At 54.2% G+C, this 24,328-nt stretch overlaps 1 protein-coding gene across 3 annotated transcripts in view; it reads right to left on the bottom strand.

Moving 5' to 3' along the window:
* Window positions 1-4,071: 4,071 nt before the first annotated feature.
* The window catches only part of PROX1 (prospero homeobox 1), a 51,945-nt gene continuing 31,688 nt past the window's right edge, over window positions 4,072-24,328 (bottom strand). For all 3 annotated transcript variants that reach the window (XM_007534399.3, XM_060178429.1, XM_060178430.1), the window contains exon 5: window positions 4,072-9,728. In XM_007534399.3, coding sequence (XP_007534461.1) covers window positions 9,543-9,728 — 186 coding nt within the window. In that variant the 3' untranslated portion in view covers window positions 4,072-9,542. The remainder of the gene's footprint in view (window positions 9,729-24,328) is intronic.

Genomic DNA, 24,328 nt, shown 5'->3' with positions numbered 1-24,328 from the left:
CTGTTTGCACTCACACTGGGAAAAACCAAGGGCTTTCTCCCCGGATGGATTTGTTTGCAGAGACACAGGCATTTCTTTCCAGGGTGTCTGCCAAGCTCTCCCCTGAGCTTGTCCAGAAAGCACCTGGGCCACTCAGCAGGGGGCTTTGCAAATACCGCCCCCCTCCCCCACTGCCAGGACTGAGGCAGCCCATTGGGGCTCAGGGCCCCACTTGTCCGTGGGGCTGGCTCTGGGCCGGGGAGTGAAGGCAGCGACAGGGACAGTGGAGGCAGGAGACCCCAGTCCTGGAGCTCACCTGCCCCCCCAGATCTGTCTTGGGGAGTTGGGGTGGGATGGGGTGCATCTCACACATCACAGCTGGATACACGTGACTCAGTGATCAGAGCCACCAAGTGCGGGACAAGAAGGGAACCCACAGTGACTTGGGACACCAGGAGCCAGCCTCCCTGCACTGTCTGTGTGCAAAGTGACTCCTTTAAAAATATTTGGGGGGAGGACAGGGGGTGGCAACCCAGTTAAGTGCACTAGTACAAAGTGCAAGGACCTGCACAAAGGTCTGGGTTCAAGCCCCCACGCCCCACCTGTAGGGGTGACGCTTCACAAGAGGTGAAGCAGGTCCGCAGGTGTCTCTTTCCTGTGTTTGTTCTTTCTTTCTGGGGGGGTGTTGCCCTGGGGAGCTGGGGTGAGGGCGGTGCTGCTGGAGTGCTGGAGTCTGCACAGTTGATGGCTCAGGGAGACTGGTCCTCAACATGGGAGGTAGGGCCCACCATCACACACCACGGACCACACTGCTGTCCCCGACCTGCCCTGAGCCCGCACCGCCCTTTGCAGGAGGAGCAAGGCACTGGAGCACACGGCCCCCTCTCTCCCTCTCTCCCTCTCTCCCTCTCTCTCTCCTCTCCTTTTGTCGCTCTCTTCCCTTTCCTTCCATCCTTCCTCCTTCCTCCTTCCTCCTCTCCTCCTCTTCCTGTCTTCATGTAGAGATTCTCTGAGAATGTCATTACAATGGCTATCCGGATTCCAATAATCCTTTAGCTTTATTTATTTATTTGAAGTATTTTCATGTCACACGAGACAGCTCTAGTTTCACACGGCAACAGAGAGAAGCCAAAACACCACTCAAGAACACATGTTGCTGGGGGTGGAACCTGAAGCCTCGGACATGAAAGTCCTGGGCTCTGTCTCCCCAGTCACTCCCTAAGTTTTTGATAAGCCGCCCTGAGTCTCCTGAACACTCAGACAGGAAGGGTCCTACTCAATTTTCCTGGCTGGGGCATGCAACAGTCTGTAGACTTGAACCTCCCAGAGGTTCTTGGACCCACAGAACAGCGGCCTCTTATTGAGTCTTCCCCCTGGGTGCTCTCCCCCTGTGTCTTCAGCCTCACTTCAAAGGGTCATGTTTGGGGGTGGCCCTGTGTAGTCGTCTTTCAAAAAAGACATATGTATTAACAAGAGTGGGGGTGGACACAGATAGGGAACCAGAGCATCAAGGGGCTGGGTGGTGGCACACCCAGTTAGTCACACATAGTACTATGTGCAAGCACCCACGCAAGGACTGGGTTCAAGCCCCCGCTCCCCACCTGCAGGGGGATGCTTCATGAGCGGTAAAGCAGGTCTGAAGGTGCCTCCCTCCCTCCCTCTCTACCACCCCTTCCCCTCTCAATTTCTCCCTGTCCTATAAGATAAAAATAAATTAGAGAGAGAACATCATTCAGCCACATTAGATGCCAGACACCAAACACTCAACACTCTAGCCACTATGCCATTTATTTATTTCTGCTTAAAAATATTTTTGGGGGGGTCAGGTGGTAGTGCAGTGGGTTAAGCGCACATGGTGCGAAGTGTAAAGACTGGCATAAGGATCCCAGCTCGAGCCCCCAGCACCCCACGTTCAGGGGAGTTGCTTCACAGGTGGTGAAGCGGGTCTGCAGGTGTCTGTCTTTCTCTTCCCCTCTACCTTCCCCTCCTCTCTCCATTTCTCTCTGTCCTATCCAACAACAATGACATAAATAACAATAATAACCACAACAATGATTTAAAAAAATTTATTTTAATGAGATACAGAGAGAAAGACCAGAGCTCAGCTCAAGTGTTGGGGGTTGAGCCTGGGAACGTGGAGCCTCAGGTATGGAAGTTCTCTGCGCAACCTTGGTGCTGTCTCCCAGCCCCTGGTCTCTGTAGTTAACCCCAGTTTTGCTCTGACATCACCTGAGCTGTCTGAACTCTTGTCAGCTCTCGCACACCTCCCCTCCCCTTTGAAAGACAGGTGTTTCTGGACCCCGGAACTTCACCACGTGTGGCGAGCACTGGCTTTTTCTTACTGCTCTCCCTGGGCCTCTCACATGCGACCACACACCCACACCACAGCACACCTGTCAAGTTAACTGTGGGAAGGTGATGCCTTTTAGCTGCTGGTCTTCAAGGAAAACACGCGACTCATTGAAGATTCTGGGTGTAACGAAGGGGACGCTGAATGCAACCAGCTTTTCCCTTCCTGCCCGCCTTGAGGCTCCCACCTCCATGCAGCATGGGGCTCCCCTGCAGGGAGCTGAGCCAGAGAGGGGTGGGTCTGTGCTGAGATGAGAACAGTTCTCTCCAGAGGGAGCTGGCAGGCACCACGGGCAGTGCCAGCAGGGACCTGGAGCCGCGTGTGAGGCAAGGAGTCTCCTCTCCAAAGACTCCTGCCCCCGTGCAGCGTGTCAAGATTCGCTCCTACCTGGTGTGGAACACCCAGTGCTGGGGAGGACGGGGACACTGTCATTCTCTCCCTGTCTTTCCCTCATGAGCAGGCAGAAGACCAAGCCTCCACCCCTTTTTTTTCTCCCCTGTGTGTGTGAGGGGGGAGGGCCTCTGCACATTGCAGCACATTTTATCTAGGAAGAGGGATCCTCAGGGGTGCCGTCACTAGAGAAAGGCTGCAGAGGGGGCTGGGTGGTGGCACACCTGGTTGAGCACATGTTACAGTGCACAGAGGACCCAGGTTCCAGCCCCCAGTCCCCTCCTGTAGGGGGAAGCTTCACAAGTGGTGAAGCACTCTGCAGCTGTCTCTCTGTCTCTTTCCCTCTCTACTTCCCCCTGCCTCTCAATTTCTGGCTGTTTCTATCCATTAAGTAAATAAAAATAAATTCAAAGAGAGAGAGGCTGCAGACAGCAGGCAGGACTGCTTTGGCTGGCGCTGGGTTCTAAGTCCCCTGGCATCAGTGGAGTCAAGCTATGATGCTTTTGTTTCTGATTCGTTTAGGTGGAAAGACTTCTGCGACCTGCAAGAGTCTCATGCAAAGGAAAGGAAGGGAGCTGAGAGGAGCGGGTGCCGGCAGCTCAGGTAGGCAAGCATGCTTTGCTCGTTCCGTTCGTTCCAGACTCAGGGGTGAGTAGCGGAAAGAGCTGGAGGCAAAGGCACTGAAGGGAATTCTAGAAAAAGCCAGAAACCAACGCTCCTCAGATAAGATGCACCGCGAGTCCTGCCTACAAATGAGGAACTCTGAGGAAGGGTTTGAACCCGGCTTCCGGAGCCCCAGATTCCAAGGCACAGATTCTCTCTCTCTCTCTCTTAGATTGGACAGAGAGAATTTCAGAGAGGATGGGGAGATAGAGGGAGAGAGAGACACGTGCAGACCTGCTTCACCACTTGTGAAGTGGACCGCCTGCAGGTGGGAAGCAAGGACTCAAACCTGGATCTTTGAGTTTGGTGACATGAGCATTTAACCAGGTGCACCACGGCCCAGCCCCCTGACTAATTCTCTAATTTGTAATTTTGGGGTTGGGGTGGGAGGGGACAGCTGTCTGTAGTCCTTGAGTAGCTGAGGCACCAGCGACTGTCGAGATGAACTCCAAACGTTGCTCTGGGCCCGAGATCTTGTTGTGCTGGAATTCTGAGGGCTGAGGGCGGACCTGTTCCAGGGAGAAGCCGAGCGTCTCATCACAAGCGTTCCGTTTCCATTAGCCTTCACGTTCCAACTAACCTCACCCAGACAACCTCGACTAACAGGGCTCAGGCTCAAAAACAAACAAACAAACAAACAAAACAAACCGAAAACAGATGCCCCCTGTTAACAAAAGAATCAAAGGCCCTGAGCTTGTAATGTATATTTTATTTTGCACAAGCTTGCATATATATACTGCACATACATTCAGTTTGAGAGGAGATGAAAGGCACACGAGGCAGTCGGACTACTGTTCCCCTTTAGGTGTACAAAGCAAAAGGAAAGAGTCTGGAGAGAGTCATACAAAAGCTTAAAACACACAAAGGAAAACCCCTTCCCTCCCGCCCTCCCCCCAACAATGTGTTTTTTTTTTCCTTTTTAAAATTTAGCTGCCAAACTAACTTTTTTTTTCACTTTAACTTTAAAATCAATTGTCTACTGCACCTTTTTATTTCCTTTTTTTAATATGGACAGGGAGTCTCATTGTTTTTTTTTTATCATATCAATTAATATTACAGTACATCCTTGGTAATACAAAATTGTACACCTTCATCAAATAAATTAGGATAAATTAAACCAATAAATTATGCAAAGTCTTCAGAACAATAGACAACAACAAAAAATCCACAATTGAAAATTGCCTCTAGCTAAAAAAAAAATCAAAAGTTGACTTTATCAGTTCGGTTATTGTACTATATTCAAATCAAAGGGTCTTTATTACAAAAAAAGAGCTTAACAATGCTATTTACAACATATTGCTAAATAATATAAAGGCAGTGTTTGTCACGGTTCATACTATATACACACGGGAAATGGCTGGGACAGTATCAGGGAAGCCTTGGCCTTTGCTTCTCCCAGTTAGCACTGAGACCAACCCCAAACACACTGACTTTTTTTTTTCTAATTTGCATGTCAACGTGGTAACGTATGACTTTGATTTTTATCGTGATTCCTTCCTCCAGCTATGTGGAGGAAGAGAATATGGCGCATCCATCCGCCCTTCCAGTTCATGTTCTCAGATCTCAAGGGGTGTCAGATTCAAGATGGGGCTCAGTGGGAAAGACTCAAAGCTCAGACTCTCCCTCCCCGGCTCTGTTACATCCTAGCAGGGGATCTGAACAAGATGCAAAGGTGAAAAGGCCAGTGCGAGTCCCAGCTCTGACCAGGGCATTTTCACTTGAGTTTCATGGGTAATTTACAGGTCTACAGAAAACAAAACTGCATTCCTCCAACAAAACATTTTAAGTGCAACACAGTAACTGCTTATTCAGAGAAACCAGTTACATTCTTTAAGGGGGGGGGGTGTCGCGCTTTTAGAAAACCACGCTTCTTACAGCTTGCAAACACAGAGTTTGTACCAGAAGGGAACATGGGGGCTATTCACACCAAACAGATATCCTATAATATACATGGCAAAGAGGTCACTCTGGTGTTGCTCGGCCTTCACAGAGACACTGCTGCTTGCCAGGGAGTCTGGGAGTCTGGGAACCCTTTTTCCTTGGATGAAGTTATGACTGTTTCTAGGGAGCCATGCGGTCTTTTAAAGCCCCCTGAGTCTTTATGACTCAGTCTTGTGTGTGTGCGCGTGTGCGTGTGCGTGTGCTGGGAGGGGGGGGTAGATACTCAATGTCTTCATGTCCATAGAAAAGAAATTCTCATAAATATACAGAAACTACATTCCTTTCGCTTGCCCTTGACATCTGATGAAAGAGACTGTTATCTTTGAAAAGTAGAGAGTAGGGTTTCTCAAGAATGCTTTCAGCCTGTGGGTCCCGTCACTGAAGAGTCCTAATAAATGCAAAAGATGCGGTGACGACGGAGCCATTCAAACCTCGTGCCTTCACTCACACCAGCCACGAGGTCACTATATTTACATCGCTTCATCAAAAAGTCCCCTCTCGCTTTAGTGTTTCTGTTTTGTGGTGGATTTTTTTTTTTATGATTTATAAAAATGACATTCACCCACAGTTCTAGCACAGCAGCAAAGATCTACAAACAAAACACCTTAATGAAGGAGAACTCAGGGGCACGAAGCAAAGAACTTGAGGAATATGTGGGTAAGCATCTCCTCAGTGACTACACTCTGGCCTCCTCCCACTGTCTCACTGGGCGATGTCAAGCGTTCTCACTCAACAGCCAGAGAGACACAGTAAGAATTCAGTGTTTCCTTGTTGCAAATAGAACATTCTTTTCACAAAATGTAACAGATGTCTAAAATAAGTCCTTAACTCTAGATAGGAAAAGGCAAGTAAGCTTCCCACTTAACACGCACACACACATGTAGGATTTTACACACGTGCACACGTGTTTAAGCTCACACCTCCCCACACAGATATAGCACATGGCATGAAATACTGCTTCTAGACTACTTTTCATTAGGCTAAGAGAGCAACAAGGTCTGCACCACAGTTACCAAAAATCAGATTCTACAAGAACTCTCAAAACTCGAACACTGCTCTCACACAATTGAGGAAAAAAATAATTTGCGGTATCAAACTGTTCTAAAAATTCTCTTCTTCAAAAAACGTATTCTCCCGCTTAGTTTTAAAAAGACACAAAAGAATGCATAGCTATCAATGTCATGTCAATGTCAAACAGGCAGGAAAAAGAAATCTAGTGGTTAGAAAAAAGAAATCAAAGCCACAGAAGGCAGAAGAACAATTGTACTTGTGGGGAAAATACTGGTATTTTGAAGGATTTTTCTTTTTTTTCTAAAGAATCCCTTTGCTGGTGCATTTTTCAGGTCTAGGCACAGGCTATCACCTCAAGTGTATATGCACAACGTCACTTAGGATTCGCAGGAAACATACAGCAAAGTCATATTTCAACATGAAATTTAGCCTCTGACTCGTCCCCCTCCCCTCCCCACACACACATACACACTTCCCCATGCAAACTGTCTCTCCTGGTTCTTAGAAAAGTCACTCTCTCCCAAGTGCCCAGTTCCCACTGAGTGAAGTGGAGCTAAAAGTTTGAAAGCTGGTGACTGGGAGCTAACCAGTTGCACGCAGGTTGGAAGAGACTTTGGCTTCTGCCATCTAACGATGCACGGGCCGGCACGAGGTTCCAGGACTGTCAGAAGGGGAAGATCACCTTTCTGGAACAAATGGGGGGTATCCCTCCTCAACTCACAAGCCCCCCTCCGCCTCACCCACCGAGTTTGGGGAAGAGATCATTGAGATCAGGATCATCAACATTTGGCTGTGAACACACTCCTTCTCGTTTGTCTGTTCAGCGGGGAAGGTAGCCAAAAGATCCCCAGGTAGCCAAACAGGCTTGGTACCCACTCTGCAGGTGCCCAAGGCAGGAAGCTCCCAGCCAGCTGTGCCCAGAGCTACACACTCCTCAGTAGCTGGTTTCTTTGTAAATGGTAGCATGGAGCTGGTGGGATTGCACAGAACAACCCAGACCCAGAGAGGTGTGAGCAGTGGCTGTTACACTCCCTCCTTCATGCACAGCAGGGCCCAAGAGTGTGCCCACAGTGTGTGTGTGTGTGTGTGTGTGTGTGTGTGTGTGTGTGTGTGTGTGTGTGATAGCTTCCCTACCTCGTGCTGACTAGGCTGGGGGAGGGGTGGCTTGCATGTGACCCCAATGCCATGGCTGTCTGGAGAGAGGTCTTTTAGTTTTCCTCTAAGTTAGCCAGAACAAGAACAATTGGACCTGCTGGTTCTAGGGCCAGAGAGCCAGACTGTGCTCAGCTAGGCTGAAGCAAAGCTGGTAGCCTTGCTCTGTCTACACTGTGAGAGGTCCAGCCTCCAGAATGAGGCGGCATCAGGGAACTGGGCCGTTTAATTTGAAGTCAGCAGGCTTGAAGGCTTTGTGCTGACAGTGAGTGCCCCGGCCCGTCCCTGTCCATCAGCAGAATTACAAAATGAGGTCAGGTGACAAAGCACTGGGCCAGCGAGTCACAGGGGCCGGGCTGCAGGCTCTCTGGTCAAAGGCAGTGTCGACAAAAATGAAGGGAGAACGGTATCTGTGGTCCCAAAGCCAGGTCTGTCTCTGAGTGGTCTGTGGAAGTGTCTCTCAACTCACCCAAAGTTGAGGCCAGGGTCTGGGTGAACACGGAATTCTTGCTGCGTCTGCACTTGCTGTAAAAGCCGCCGACTAAAACACCCAGCGTAAAAGCTAGCCACAGGACTTGGGAAAAGCAGAGTCAAGGCATTTGTGGGCCTTTGGAAAAAAAAAAAAGGAAAAACTGGAAAGATAATAGAAGGGGAAAAAGAAAAAAGAGAGAAGAACCGTCAAGGAAAGCATGCAACAGCCACTAGGCCTCTGTGCACTGAAGTCGAGTCTGTGGGGTTAACTCCCCAGGGCTCCTGTGCCGTCCATGCTCACTTCTCATTTAGAAGAGACTTTTATCAGTCAGCACTTCACAGTGCTGGACCTAAAAATGGAGAAACACTTAGTCAAGACAGTCAGTCGGCATAGCCGCGACCGTAGTGTGGGGTTGTTTGGGAGACGAGGGTGTCCGCACACACACCTCTCTTGGGAGGTGAAGACAGAGCCAGCTCGCGGCTGTCCTGCTGTCGGCAGGAACTGAGTACTCAGACCAAGATGTCCTGTGCTCTCTACTCCAGGAAGGTACTTGGAAAACAGAAGACCTTCTCTTCTCTTTCTTTCTTTCTTTTTTTTTCTGAGGGGGGCCAGTGGGGGAAGGCATTAAATGTTGAACAACAACAACAACAACAAAAAACCAATTCTTTATAAGCATTCAAAGTTGAGCAAGGAGTGAAATGGAAATGGAGATGCCTTTTAATCCCTGAAAGGAGATGAACAGAAAAAGAGCTAACAAGATGCAGGGGTTTCTCCACAGGGGAGACCCCAACACACGCTGACCGGGAGACCAACCCAACTGAAATCTGAGAGAGAGCGACATTTCTGTTTGTTTGTTTGTTTGTTTTGAACCTCGTCTCAAAAGAGTCGGTTTTGTGCAAAACTGCTTTGCCGTCAGTAAGAAATGGGTGCGTCTGACATTTCTCTGAGAAGAGATTGCCAGCTGTTAAGCATTTTTTGTCTTTCTTTTAGTTCAGGTCTTCCCCCCGCCCCCAGTAGGTACATGTGAAAAGTTGACTCGTTCATCTGCCATTGGCATTCTTGTTAAACATTTCACCCACTGAGGAGTTCACACCCAGGACTGCATTTCAGTTAATGAAGCGGCTGCATTGAGTCTTCCAACCTTCAAGTAATGGTTAAGAGACTCCTCAGGACTCAGCGGACGGTGCACCCTGGGCCTCCCCCTGCCCGCAGCCACTGGCGGTGACCCGCCGACCAAGCAGAACCTCTTTGCCGAGAGCCTCCTCTGCTCACACAGACCACAGACCCGCGGGGCCTTCTTTCTCCCTGAAAAATGAACCCTCTGCTCTCCATCTCCGACTGTTAAGGGCCTTGGGCAGAAGCAACTAGAGGCGGCAGGAGGATAACCATCCCCTTGCAAGTGGAAAAAAAAAAAAGATAGAAAGAAAATGAAGGGACGGGGGCAAGGAGGAATCACCAGCTGACTTCATAACACCCTCACGCCTCCCAAACACATACACACAGAACCAGCAGCTAGACAGCAGCAGGACAGCCAGGGGGACGGCTGCCACCCATCCGTCGACGAGACGAGCAGGGGTTTGTTTCCTACTCGTGAAGCAGCTCTTGGAGGCAGTTAGGGGACTTGAAAATCTCAGGGACTTCACTATCCAGTTTGCAGATGACCTTGTATATGGCCTTCTTCCAGGAAGGGTCCACGTCTTTGCCCGCGATAATGGCATTGAAAAACTCCCGTAACGTGATCTGTGCAACTTCTAGGAATCTCTCTGGGACCTGCTGATACAAGGAGAGAGCGGCATTAATGGTGTTCTCGGTTTCAAGTCTCCCGCTCTTCAGAGCAAACAGAGCAGGTGTGCCCACTCTCAGAAAGGGGCTTACGTGACACTTGGAGTTTTCTGAACAGCCAGCCCTCCCTCCTCCTCGCTAAGTCAGACACAGTGGCCGGCGCACGCAGGTGTCACTGCTCAGGAGGGTCTGAGAAGGAGACCGGTGGGGACGCCCAGGCAGACCTATCGAGCAGCCAGGGTGCTCTTGGGGGGCACAAGGGAAGAAAGGGGGACCCACGGTGGGCAGCCTCTCACATCCCCAAACAGGTGTCTCCCGGGAGTAAGGCTAGCTCTTCTTCTGAGATCTGTATCCAATGTCCTTTTGATTGCATGTAGCAGAACAGAATGTGCTCCCAAGACATAGGCCAGTGAACTGGGCTTGGAGAGAAAAGCCAGACCCCCACTTTTTAAGATAAAGAAGACGGCCAAAAAGTCCTTATGCCCACCCCCACTCCTGGCACCACACGAGGGCAAGCAAGGACACCGAGGGCCATGCTCAGAAGCTCAGCACGCAGCCTGCCGGGCTGGCGATGGGCAGAGCCGGGGGAGATGGCACCCCTGCCCACCCGACAGCCTGAGCTGAGAAGCCATTTGCGGGCTCACTTCTAATAGGAAGCATGAGAATTGGGGGTGTTGGTCCTGGGTGGAGTATCCACTCTTTTCCTGTTTTGTGGCAGGAAAACGGAGCAAGACTCAGGGAACTAACTCCATCATCACATTCCACCACGATTCTTCCCAACCCCCACGTACTGATCCTTTTTTCATTTTCTCTCTTCCTTTCTTCCTTCCTCCCTTTCTTTCTTTCTTTCTTTCTTTCTTCCTTTCCTTTTTTAAAATTTTTTTCCTCCTCCCGGATTATCACTGGGGCTCGGTGCCGGCACTATGAATCCACTACTCCTGGTGGCCATTTTTCCTGTTTTATTGGATTGGACAGAGAAATTGAGAGAGGATGGAGAGATAAAGAGGGAGAGAGAAAGAGACACCTGCAGACCTGCTTCGCTGCTTATGAAGCATCCCCCTGCAGGTGGGGAGCTGGGGCTCAAATCCAGATCTTCGCATGGGTCCTCGCGCATGGCTCTGTCTGCTTGACCAGGCGCACCACTGCCCAGCCCCCGATCTTTTCTTAGCAGGCTAGTCAACATGTGTGTGCACACGTGTGTGTACATGTGTGTGCACACCTGTGTGTGTGGGCCTTTAACTGCTTATCTAATTGAGCTCTGCTGTAGGGAGGACGGTTACTGAGGGAGATGAGGCAGCATCTTTGCAAATTCCTTATGGTCGCACATGGCCTGCCTCCGTCTGCCCGACTAAGGGCTTCATAGATTTGCCCCGAGCTCCCAGGCTCCCCAGCACCGGTGGATCTTGTGCAGGGGGTCCCCGAGCACAGGGAGCGCTTCGGCATTTGGACTAGGAGTTTGGATCCGGGAGGAGGGGCAGGCCCCAGGGCCATAGGTGCTGACCAGCCCACACAGGTCACAGGGAGGCCTGTCCCCTGGTCCAGACAGGCCTTGAGCCCAAGCCAAGGGGAAGGGGCAGTGGTGCAGCTGCCCAGCTGGTCACCCCTTCCCCCCAGTCTCTCCATCTCCCCAGTGGACCCCTGCACCATGGCAACTGCTGAGGGAAACCAGAGCCCTCGGCTGGAATGCTCTGAAACATGGGCACAAGGTGAGAGAATGCTGGTTCTGGGGACGTTCACGCTCAAGCCGCCACGGTCTCAGGTGCAGTCCCCGCTCCGGTTAAAATAGTGCCCAGAGAAGACCACCGCTCCCAGCGCCCTGCCTTTGTTGTCTGTCAAGAAACCTAAGAACCCCTAGAGGCTGGGGGTGGAGAGAGCTCCTATCTGGGACTGATCAGAGTCCAGAAGAAGTGCATTTTGAAGGCTCCTCCCCCAAGCCCTCACACTGGACGGGTTATCAGGACACAGTTCCCAGAGCTGTCTGGCCAATCGTCCCTACACCTCCGTGTCCTGCAGGCATACAAACTGTGCAGCCCAGTGGAGCTGATCCGCAGGGCTCGCCTGCCCCCCCTTTAAGATAGAGATAGAGTGATGGGGGGAGGGGGGAAAGAGAGAGGAAGAGGCCACAGCACTGAAGCTTCTTCCAGCGCAGTAATGCAGTGGGAACCAGACTTGGGCCTGGCTCTCCCACCCCCTCCCCGGCCCTTTCTGGCTTTCCTTTTTTTTGCCTCCAAGGTTATCTCTGGAGCTTGGTGCCAGCACTATGAATCCACCACTCCTGGTGGCCATTTTTTCCCACTTTAGTGGACAGGACAGAGAGAAATTGAGAGGGGAAGGGGAGACAGAGTGGGAAAGAGGAAGATAGACACCTGCAGACCTGCTTTACCACTTGTGAAGCGACCCCCCTGCAGAGAGCTCGAACCTGGATCCTTGCGCAGGTCCTTGCGATTCATACTATGTGCTTCACTGGGTGTGCCATGCTGAGCCCCCTCCTCTGGCTGTGTTAATCCCAGGAGTATTGGGGGCCCAAGAGGCCTGGATGGAGGAGGGAGAACCACCCTGCTCACGGGATCTAATCAAAAAGTCATAAGGGACGTTCTGGTAACCACTGCCCCCCACCCAACATTCACCCTCCTTCCAGGGGTAGGGTGCTGTGTCTCCTTGGCTTGGGGGGCCTTCGCAGATGCTGTGAAAACAGGAGCCTTTAGTAAGCAGACAGTTCAAGAAGTGTGGTGCCCCTGACCACCGGCCACATGCCCAGCCCAGAGACCCGTGCCCCGTGAACGCTGGGGGCTCCTCCCGGTGGGGCACAGTGCCCCGAGGGCCAGAGGGCCAATTGGCAGCTGTTCTGGAGGAAGTGAGGGAAGGCAGGAAACCCTGCCCACTCCAAGGACCCGTGGAGGCCCGGGGCAGGGGCCAAGGGAGCCAGCATTGTCTATGATTGCCGGGGGGGGGGGGGGTAGGGGGCAGCGGGAAGATGCTTCTAGAATAGACCCGTGGGCAGAGGAGGGGGTCACGTGTCCCTCTGGAATCTTCCGGAGAGCAGTGGCCAGGCTTGCACATGGCCCCAGGGGACTTGCTTCTGCTGCCCAGGGGCCTCTGTTCTGGGGGTGCCCGTGGGCTGGCCCCCAGCACCTGGTGTGTTTGCATCTTGCCGTGACCTGACTTTCACCTCTGTGTCTGCCTGCCACAGACTGATCCTAAGACACATCGAGATACGAGATTTGGAGCTGGGGGTACAGTGGGGCCCGCTGGCTTCTGCTCAGCCTTGAGAACTGGCCTCCTGCTCCGCCCCCCGAGAGCCCACCCTTCTCTACCCCAAGGGAAGGGAGTTGGAAACATCCTCTCAGTGGAGGGTGAGGAGGGCAGCACCTGTCTGCTCACCTGGGAGCCTCACCTGCCCCCCCCAACTCAGACAGGAGGCATGCCTTCTCCCCGGGGTGGGTTGGCACCACTGCCGGGGCCAGCTCTGTGTCTGGGGTTACGAACCCATCATGCAACTGGGAGCTTCAGAGTCGAGGCGGGGCACAGAGCGCCCACCTCTCCCCACCACTCATCCAGGGAAGACTGGCTGTTGGCTGGTGCTCTGAGGGCAAAAGCCAGCCAGGGTGGGGTGGGAAGGGGAGGGAGCAGGGGACAATGACCCCGAGACCCTTGAGCTCTGGAAAGGCTCCTATCTTGGGGGTGACTCCCGCAGTGAAGCCCTCAGAGTGTCCAGGCAGAAGGCCACCCATGGACTCAGACACGACCCCCTTGGTGCAAAGCTGTCCCCCATGTCCAGGGTGCAGGGGAGGGGTGCTTGCCCAAGTTTCTGAGGGCGCCTCTGTCCCTCCTCACATGTCCCCCAACTGGCAGCGGGCATCTGTGTAGCAAATCCCCTGGCGACTAGTAATCCCCTATCTGGGTGTCTTTTAATAGAGCCCAGCAATCGGCGGCCGAGGTTCTCCTGGGCATCAGGTGGTGACAGTCAATCATGGCTCTGGAATGCAAGACAATGGAGGCGGGGGGGGGGGGGGGGGAGGCCCAGCCCGCGTGCCAGGGGCCCAACCACAGGGAGCCTGGGGCACCCAGCCTGGCCTGCTTCCAAGCAAAAAGGCCCCCACCCCAGCCAGGAAGCACACCTCCAGTGACCTCTCCACCATTACTTGCAATTTGGAAAAGGTCTAAGTGTGTAGAGAAGGGTCTGAGGAGACAGCACAGTGGTGATGCAACAAGATTCTGCTGCCTGCGGCTTCCAGGCCCCAGGTTCAGTCCCCAGCCCCAGCATGAGCTAGAGCTGAGCAGGTCTCTGCTAATAAATAAATAAATAAAAATGTACCGAGAGGAATTTGATCCCACTTAGCAGCTCAGTGCCTCTTGAAATCAAAGTCAGTTTTCTGTATTTGTTATGGGCACCAGCAGGTGAGCCCTGGGCCTCACAATCCCACCTCCCAGGCCCAATTTCCTGACAAATTTTCTTTCTCACTTGCAAGAGAGACAGGCTTCTTCATCCACGGAGCTCCCCCAGTGTGGTCCGCGGTGCTTCCAGGTGGTGCTGGGGCTTGAACCCAAGACCTTAAACGTGGGCTCTCCTGGGTGAACTATGTCCTACTGTGACACCACCCTCACACCCCAGCACATCATGTGATTCCAGCCGCTATCTCTGTGCCCGCATCTCCTCAGAGCAAAGAGGCTTGAGGGCCTCAGGGACATGGGAGCTGGGGGCCAGGGGTGGGATGGGGAGGTCATCTTTGGGGTCTCCAAGCTCGCACTCACCGACTTCATGCTGGACAGATGTCTGTTTAGCTCCCCCGCTCTTTTTGTTTTTTTTAATCGGAATGAGAGGCAAAGACACACTCCCCTGGTCCTCCTCCTCCTCCTCCTCCCAGCTGCCTAACCTTCAAGGATGAGGTGTTTTATCAAACAAGTGCCCCCAGCCTCTGCAGTCCATAATGAGAGCCTGACAGAGCAGCCTGCCCGCCTCTGTGTCCCGCAGACACTCATCACCAGAGTCAGGACACGCCAAGGTTAGCGGTCACCGTGAGTGTGCGCTGGCCAGGCCCTGCCAAGCGCTCTTGGCAGCTGAGACAATGTCACGGCGCGGAGAAGGGGAGTGACGAAGGTTACAAGGAAGACAGGCTCGCCTGCCTTCTGGAAGCTGGCCCATCCCTCACACCTCTGCAACGCCCCTCACTCCCCACCCCTCCCCGGCCTTCAGGCCGGCTCCCTGTCCCCAGCTCCCCCAGAAACTGCTCCAAAGACCAAGGAGATGGTGCCTTGGGAACACACAGGATTTGCATGCTCGAGGCCCCAGGTTCAACCCCAGGCACAGCAATATGCCAGAGCTGAGTGGTGCTCTGGTCTCTCTCCTTCTCAAAAACAAACAAAAACAGTAACAACAAACATCTAAAAAGGAAAAGCAGAAAAAGAGATAGACTGGCCCGCTGGTCTGATTTCACCAGTGAAACAGTCTTTGCTGAAATGGATGGAAAGTGATCACAAGGGCCTCCCTCCCCGGCCCTCCCCAGGTCCCCCCACTTTTCAGTAGCTCAGGCACCTAGGACAGCATCCTTCCTGCTGAGCCCTCCAACTCTTTCACCAGCCCAGAGACAGTGGGGCCCCAGCGAGTGTCACGGGGTCCCTCCTTCCCTCCCTCCCACCAGGACTCCAGAACTGCTGGGAGAATGAACTGGGCCGGCCAGGGTTGTGGGTCTGGGTGAACTCATTTGTGTGAGGGGTTTCCTTTCTCCTTCCTCCTTCATTCCTCTCCCGCTCTCTGTCTCTCTCTCAATACTATAAAAGGGCAATAACTTGCTGACTGCAAGAAGACACAGTCAAGGAGAAAAGGGTACCCGTAGTTTGGAGCCTCTTCTCTGCGCCTTGGAGAGAGAGTTATTCTTGTCACAAACCCTTTTGTCTGCATCTGCTGACTGCCTGGTGTAGCCAGCAGAATACTTTAACTGCTTTGTCACCCCTCCGCATCAGCTGTTGGGCTTTTGTTATGGGTATTGTAGAACTAATCCGCTGTGGCTGGTCCACTGTGCAGTAAATAAAACAGCAACGGGCTTCTCAGACAATTCTGCATGAATATTTCAGACGGGCTTTTACAACTCCGATTCACAAAATCAAATAAATAAATAACTCCTCCAGCACCCCCCACCCCTCCCCACTCCCCAGCCCCACCCCCAGCCTCTAACCACACACAGAAACAAAACCCAGCCAGCCTCCAGGACCAGACACCCCCCAAGTCAAGTGCCAGGCAGGCCGGGCCCAGCCTCCCTCTCTCAGGGCTCTGAACTTTCATGCTCTTTGGGACCAGAGTGAGACACAGCTAGGCCCCCAAAACCTGCCTAGGGAGACCTGGGGGGGGGGGGCTCCTTTCCTTTTTTGGAGGGAGGATAAAAAAATATCTAGGTAGCCAGCACCATCAGGAAGGGGGGAGCGGAGTGTGGGGGAGACCCCTCTCAGATGCCTGTGCTGCTCCCCCTGGCTCCTCGCTTCCACTCATCTGAGAAGGGTCAGGGGTTGCTGTGGGCATTGCCAGTGCGTCCCTAGAGCCTTTCCAGAATGGTCCACCTGCCTGGGAGCACAAAAGGAGAGTCGGGCTGCAGGCTGGCTTTTTGTTTAGTGTTTTTCAATCACAAGGGAGTGTCCAGGCAGCAGCTGTGCCGCCCTGTGCACAGAGTGCCGCTGGCAGGGGCGGGCTGTCTTCTGGACACTACTGAGGGGGACGGGGCCGCCCGCCCGCCCGCCCGCCCGCCTGCCCGCGCACACTAACAGACCCTGGCCTGGGAGGGCAGCCCAGACACCTCCCCAGCGACCGTCCATCCGCTCTCCTGTGCACAGGGCGCCTCTGGCCCCGCTGTTGCTGTTTGTCGAGTCAACACTGATGGCGGAAGACTGGCTGGGGGCCGGGCCAGAGGGGGCTCAGATGCAGGGAGAGAGGCTAGGCAGGCTCTGTGGGTACTGATGCGCCCTGTGGCTCCCCTCTGCTGTCTTGCCTGCCCTGAGCTCTGAGGCAGAGGCAAACTTGAGGAATTGGGGGGGGTGGGTGGGTAAAATAAGGCCCTACAGACACTGCTCACTCGCAGACCTGCGTGTCTGTCCAGGGTGAATGGGGTCTTCCCTTTTTGGAGGGGAGGGAGGGTCTGGGTCAGCCCCCTGCGTCGCAGGGTGAGTGAGGGGTCTATTCCAGCACCCACTTATCATGGCAAAGCAAAGGGGAATACAGGGGCCCTCCTTTGAGACCCAGGTTCAAGCCCCTGGCTCTACAACCATAGGGGGACACTTTATGAATGGTGAAGCAGGGCTGCAGGTGTCTTTGTCTCTCCTCCTCTCTCTAATATTTTTTATATTTTATTTATTTGTTAGATAGAGACAGAGATGAATTGAGAGGGGAGGGGGAGATAGAGAGGAAAAGAGACAGAGAGACACCTGCAGCCCTGCTTCACCACTCAGGAAGCTTTTCCCCAGCAGGTGGGGACCAGGGGCTTGAACCGTTTCCTTGGACACTGGAATGTGTGCACTCAACCAGGTGCGCCACCGCCTGGCCCCTGTCTCTCCCTCTATCTCCCTTCCCTCTCAATTTCTCTCTGTCCTGGTTGAATAGGAAAAAAAAAAAAAGGAAATAAATGGCCTCCAGCAGCAGTGGGTTCATCATGCAGGCACCCCAGCCCGGCGATAAGCCTGATGGCAAAATAATAGTAGCAGTAGTAGCAGTAACGTTGATGATAATAATAACGAACAATTTTAAAGAGGAGAATACATCTTGGAGGGCAGGAAGACGCCCCCCTCCAGGGCAGAGCTGCCTGGCGCCTTCACAGAGCACCACTTCCTGTGGTCCTTCTCTCTGGGCAGCGGTCTCCTGAGGTGCTTGAGGGAAGGGAGAAAGGACACTGCCATCCCCCCAGGATGTGCCCACCTAGGCTGGTGACCTCCACAGAGCAATGGCCAGGGAAGGTTCTAGACAGTACACAGGCCGAGTGCCACGTTCTCGGTCACATGGCCCCAAACAGCTTCTTGCTACCTGAGGGTCAGCCTGGCCACGGAGATGTAGGACCAAGAGGCGGCCCACTCCTGAGCAGCAGGACCGACTACTGAAACGTGTCCAGCACAAAACACTTCGGTGGGAAGTGGCTGGAATTCAAGGCTGTCCTTGAGTGTACACACACACACACACACACACACACACACACACACCATGTTTCCTCAGTCTGAGCAAAGAGGCACATGGCAATAACAATCTGTATCTTTTTTCTTTCTTTTTTTTTATAAACCTTCAAAAGAACAATGTTCCCTTGAGCAAAATTCAGTAGCATTCTGTAAACATTAATTTAAGGAAATCAATAGGCCCAGTGAGCTGAAGCCATATTGCAAGATAAACTGGCCAGAGTACTACTCTGTCAAATAGATTTTCGTTTTCTCAGCGAGATAAAGATGGTTTCAAAATGGGGCAAGCGTGTTGCAACCAAGGTTTGAAAAGTATGTGCGTGCGGCCTTCACACTCGGCCGGTTCCTACTGCAAAGCTGGATCAACAGACTTTAGCTGCGATAAGGTGGCAGCCAGGGCACTGTCCTTCCCGCTCCCCAGCTAGCGGGTTCAGGCCCAGGCGCCAGTAAAACCCCAGGGCAGAAAGTGTCCTGGGGAGAAAAGGTTAAATGGACTTGAAGCTCAAGGGACCCGGGAGGCCCTGGCAGTGGAGACTTGACTTTAGGAAAAAAAAAAAAAAAGAGGAAGAAGAAAGGCAGGGGAAAATCTTTATTCATGCCGGCCTGATGGGTGATGGACCCTCCTTCCAAAAACCCCAAAGCCCAACTCTCCAGTGGGTTTGGGATCAGATGTGTCAGCTGGTGGGAGCTTGGGGGGCAGTATCATGTTAATCTGGGAGGGGGGCGGGGGGCGTGAAAATGTCCCAGGATGCCTCAGCCTGGCTGGAGAGCTAGAGGAAGGGGCAGGGGACCCTGTGCCTGCTGGGGGTGACTTCAGTCAAGAGCTGGTGCCAGCCTCCATGCCCATTGGACTAATGCTTGGGGAGGGCTGTGGGCACTGACATCATGGGGTGGGGCACAGGTCCTGGAAGGGTTTCACAGAACTGGGGGAGCTTTAGTGCTGTGGCCTCTCTCTCTCTCTCTCTCTCTCTCCCTCTCCCTCCCTCTCTCCCCCCTCCCCTTCTTCCTCTCTCTCTCTCTCTTCTCCCTCCCTTTCTCTCCCTCTCTCTCTCTCCCCTCTCTCTCCCTCCCTCTCTCTCTCCCTCCCTCTCTCTCCCTCTCTCTTCTCCCTCCCTCTCTCCCTCTCTCTTCTTCTCTCTCTCTCCCTCTCTTTCTTTTTTTCCTCCAGGGTTATCGCTGGGACTCAGGACCAGAACTAGGAATCCACTCCTGGTAGCCATTCCCCCCCCCCCATTTTATTGGTCAGGACAGAGAGAAATTGAGAAAGGAGGGAGAGATAGGGAAAGAGAAGGACAGACACCTGCAGACCTGCTTTGCCTCTTGTGAAGTGTCCCCCCTGCAGGTGGGGAGCCAGGGCCTTGAACCTGGGTCCTTGCGCTTTGTACCATGTGCGCTTAAGCAGGTGCACCACAGCCTGCTCCCCCTCCCAAAAGAGTTGGTCCAGGAATGGTGACATCACACGTGCACAGACCTCTGTCACCCCGCACACACTCTGCAATGACATTGAAAATGGTGAAAGAAATGGAAGCATTTTCTGTTTTCCCTTCACAGGCAGGGATAGGTGTGGAGTTTGTGGTGGGGCCACTTGTGAGGAAGTCACCCCCCTCTGGCTGTCACAGCAGAGCCACCAGCTGAGAGGACTGGGCAGGGTGGGGACTATCCAAGGGAGAACGACCAGCCTGCCAGCCCACCAAGGTCCCCTTGGGAGCTTTCAGAAGGAGGAAAGGGTCTGCTTCACACGGACAGAGGGAGCCCAGGGAAGGGCCATGGGGAGCGGACGTGGGTCTGCGGCCTGAGCTGGCCACCAGCCCTCGGGGGGAGGAAGGGCAGAGATGGGCCCTGAGCACTGAGCCCCCCTCATTCTGAGACTCTGAGACTTCAACCTGAGTGAGTGACACCAGCCAGGCGGAGAGAGACGTGATTCCCTCACAGGCACTAGGTACTGAGCAAGTCAAGCCCCAGATGATGTCTCAGGTGATGAGAAGGGGAGGGGTGACAGCTGGGTCAGAGGCTGAGATGGGGAGCAAAGGGCCGAGAGACATTCTGGTGACAACTACACTAAGGGCGTGCAGGTGTTTCCCGCAGTGCCGACCACCTGGGACCCACGTGCTGTTAAGAGTCCAAGTCCCTCCATTTAAAAAGTGGGTACATAGAAACAACAGGTGGAGGGGCTGCTGGGCAGGGGTGTTAGGACCCAGGTTCAAGGCTCTGGTCCCCACCTACAGGGGGGAGCTTCACAAACAGTGAAGCATGGCTGTAGGCGCCAATCTCTCTCTCCCTCTCCCTCCTTCCCTCCCTTCCTCCATCTCTATTCCCCCTTCTCTCTCAATTTCTGTCTCTATCCAATACACAGTAAAAAAAAAATTGGCAGGTGGAGGGGTACAGGTGCTGAAACGGTAGGTACACTGGTGAGCTAGGCGTGCAGACAGACACATGAAAGAACATTCCAGAAATGTCGCCATTTTGCAAACTGTGAAGTCAACAACGAGAACTTTTCAAGGCAGAACATGCAGAATTCATAGAAAAATGTCGGCGCTTCTGGGAGGGCACAGCCAGACACCCTTCACCTGTCACTCCGTGAGCACCTTGGGGGCTGTGACTGTCAGACAACAGAGAGGACTGTGTTCACAGTGGCTCCACCTGCTGACACCCTCAACGATGTGAACATTCTCCACAGATGGGGGTGATGCACGGGAAACCATCGCTCCCACAGCCCCAGACATGGTCCAGTCAGTTTCCGTAGTAGACTGTGGCTCCCTGAATAGGTGGGAGAAACGTGGCCAGTTTGTTGCTTCTGCATGAGGTGTGTGTGTGTGGGGGGGGTCCTGCCGTGAGGGCAAGGAAACACTGTGGGGTTTCTAGAATGAGAGACCCCGGGCTCAGGCAGAGAAAAGATCAGGAGAAAGCACTGGGGCCGGGGCTGTGGCACATCTGGTGGAGCGCACATGTTACAATGTGCAAGGACCCGGGACCGAGGCCCCGGTCCCCACCTGCAGGGGGAAAGCAGGGCTGCAGGTGTCTCTCTGCCTCTCTCCCTCTCTGTCACCCCCCTCCCTCCCAATTTCTGGCTGTCTCTATCCACTAAATAAAGATAACTTATTTTTTTTTTTAAAAAGCATCAAGTGTGGCAATCAAGTACTCCATACTCCCCCCCCCCCCCCCCCGCAGATGCTAGGAAGACAGGTTCAGGACTTAGAAACACCTGGAAACTGATGGTTATGTGACAGCTGGGGGAGGAGCAGCAGCAAGATAGTCCCAGCACAAAGGGGGCTGGGAGCGAGCGGGGGGGGGGCGTGTGGGCAGAACAGAGACACCCCTCCCTCTCAGCCAGGTGTCAGCCACCCCACAGGCTGGGAAGACCAAGCCACCTGAGAATAGGAACCAGCACAGACACTGAGCCCAGTGGCAGGGCACTGGACACGCAGGGCCCAGAGCCCACAAGATGGAGCCCGGCCAGCAGTGCTCTGGCTTCTCCCCCACCAGGAGCAGCCAGTCTCTCAGAAACAGCAAAGATAAACACGCATGAAGACCAAGGCCAGTCTAGAGAGGGTGGTGGACAGACTTTGGGCCAGATCCGGCCCTGGGACTGAGTCTGCCCAGCTCTGCTGTTAGTGGACTCGGGGCCTAACGGCCCTTGAGAGACCAGGCTCTGCTTCTCCACCACCTCCAGCCGCCCAGCTCCGCCTGTGAGGACCATGAAGGGACCATTCGTGACCAAGGCGCAGGAGGTGGGGGCTGCCCTGCCCGCCAGCCTGCACACACATCCCCCACACCAGGCAGCGAACAACACGCTGGTCTCAGGGCTGCCCCCCTCCCTGCCTTCACCCGCCCTACCCCGGGTTCAAGGTGGGCAGTCTGACTGTTGCCACAGTTGCTGGGGGGCTTAGCCAGGGCCCAGTGGGCAGCCATGTTTGGCGGGAAGTCATCCAAAAGCAACATGGCACAAGCTCTCCAATATCGCACACGCGGGCCCAGGGCACAGATAATCCGCAGAGACGCCGGCCTTGCTGGAGAATGCGTGACGCAGGCCCTTTGCAACCTGGCTGCCCTCCCGGCCTCTGCTTGTGGTTACAGGAGGAAGAGAGGTTGGGGGCCATGCGGGGGGGGTGGCTATGGTGAGGAAGTGGGGTTCAGGTGGGACACCAAGGAAGGGGGAAGTTTCAGTCAGTGGAGCACAGCTGCAGGTGTCTCTCCTCCTCCCCCTCTCTTTGTTTCTGCCCTAAACAAGAGAGAAAACGGAGACTTGGCTGTTGGGGGCAGTGGAGTGATGGTGTGGGCACCAGTGATAAGCCTGGTGACAAAATAATGGAGAAGGAAAAGAGGGAGGAAAGAGAGAGGGGAGGAGGAGGAGGAAGGAGAAATGGGAGGAGGGAAGAGGAGGGAGAGAAGGATGTAATTGGTAAGACTTCAAAACAAGACATTGTTGGGGGCAGGTGGGCCATCCCTGCAGACGATCCCCCAACACTCCAAGTGGGTAGTGGGTCCAGGGGGCTCAGGCCTCACCCCAGCCATGGGCTCACTGAAAGACCCTCTGCTGCCTGGGAAACCTCATCCCTACTTCCAGGCAGTTTAATGGGGTCGTCCCCGACTTCTGTCCTTTGCCAAACTAGGGTGAACTGTACAGGAATGGCTGGAGCTTGGGGGCAGGGGGCTGTGGCTCCTACCTCCAGAATGGCAGGTCCTGTGGGAAAGGGAGGTGCAGGTGACCCCAGGCACCCGGGAAAGACAAGCCCAGTGACGTCTAAAAGGAGGGGAGGTTTAGAGGAGCTCTCAGCGAGGCCCAAGGTCAAGGGCTCAGTCCCCAGAGCTGCTCCAGGGCTCCTGGGGCCCAGCTGCAGGCTGCTGGCAGGGGGACATCCTTACAGAGGGTCCCTGTCGCCGAGGACCTCGAGGCCACTGCCCACCTTGTCCCCTGGGAGCATGGCCCTTCCCTAAGAGTCTCTTTTAGTCACAGACTTGAATGCAAAATGGTTGAGGTGGCCACAAGAACACAGAAGGGAGGCCACGTGGTGGTGCACCTGGTTAGGCACACACACTACCATGTAAAAAGGACCCGGGTTCGAGCCCCTGGTCCCCACCTGCAGGAGGAAAGCTTCACAAGTGGTGAAGCAGGGCTGCAGGGGTCTCTCTGCCTCTTGATCTCCCCTCCCTTCTCAAATTATTTCTATCCAATAATAAATAAATAAATAAAAAGAACACAGAAGGCAGGGTTGGGAGAGGCAGGCAGTGGTGAGCTCAGTAGAGCACACACGTTATGCACAAGGACCTGGGTTCAAGCCCCTGGTGCCTCCACCTGCGGGTGGTGGTGGTGGGTGGGCACGCTTCACAGTCAGTGGAGCAGGGCTGCAGGTATCTCTCCTCCTCCCTCCTCCCTGTGTCTCCTTCTGTTTCTACCTGAAATAAAACAGCAAGGCGGAGAAATGGCTGCTGGGAGCAGGGGAGACATGGCATAAGCCTGGTGGCAAAATAATGAAGAAGAAAAAGAGGAGGGGGGAGGGAAGAGGAGGCAGAAAAAGAGGAGGTGGAGGAGGAGAAGCAGGAGGAGGAACAAGAGGAGGAAGAGAAGGAGGGAGAGGTGGACGGCGGCAGCAGTGACAGGACACGGAAGTCAGGTGTAGGCTGTGGTCAGAGACAAGACCTCCGCGACCTGTGACTCTCCTCTGGGGACACTGAAGGGCCAGGCCACTGTGTGGCCCTTCTACAAAGGTCCACCAGCCACCCCTGGAAGGAAGAGTTTGAGTGACAGCCCTCCAAGTCAGTCCTGTCAGATGCCACTGGCCACCCTGCTCACAGGCAGGGACCCGGGTGTCTCAGCGCCCCAGTAGAAGGTCTCAGGGGCCGGGTGTGTGGACCCCCCACTTTCTGGACTGCGCCAGCTCCGGGGAAACCCACAGACAGGCCACCCGAAGACGCAGCCCGCCTCGGCGAGCAGCCAGCAAAGGGAGGAGTGACCACTCGGTCCCTAAGGTTTCTGGGTCTGAGCGACTCAGCCTCCTGGTCCCCGGGGCACCCCGCTAGGAGGTGCTACAGAGAGACGGGCCTGGGGTGGGGGGGACCTGGGGACGGAGCACCGGGGTCTCCAGGGTGGCCCCCACGCCCCAGCCTCCCCTTGGCCACGATCACAACAGCTCTGCAGCCACTGTGCCTGGTCGCACCTTCTCCTCTGGAGACACAGCAGAGCTAGGCCAGAGGCTGGGGGCCCCTGTACCCTCTCAGCACCCCCTCCTTCCTCTCCTTCCTCCCCATCCCTGGCTGCAGGCCACTTTTCCTCCTTATGAAACCCATTTTGCCTTGACTCTTGGTCCTGATTCTGACCAGAAGTCCCTGTGTGGGCCTGTGTTTGTTCTCCCGTGAAGGGTGGGTGGCGGTGGGAGGCAGGTGATGCAACCTCAGAGTCTCTGGCTGAGGCAGCCGTGAGGCGCGGGTACAGGGGTGGGGGCCTC

This window comes from Erinaceus europaeus, chromosome 19 (assembly GCF_950295315.1).
Source record: "Erinaceus europaeus chromosome 19, mEriEur2.1, whole genome shotgun sequence".
NCBI lineage: Eukaryota > Metazoa > Chordata > Mammalia > Eulipotyphla > Erinaceidae > Erinaceus > Erinaceus europaeus.
This window is presented reverse-complemented; position numbering and strand designations above follow the sequence as displayed.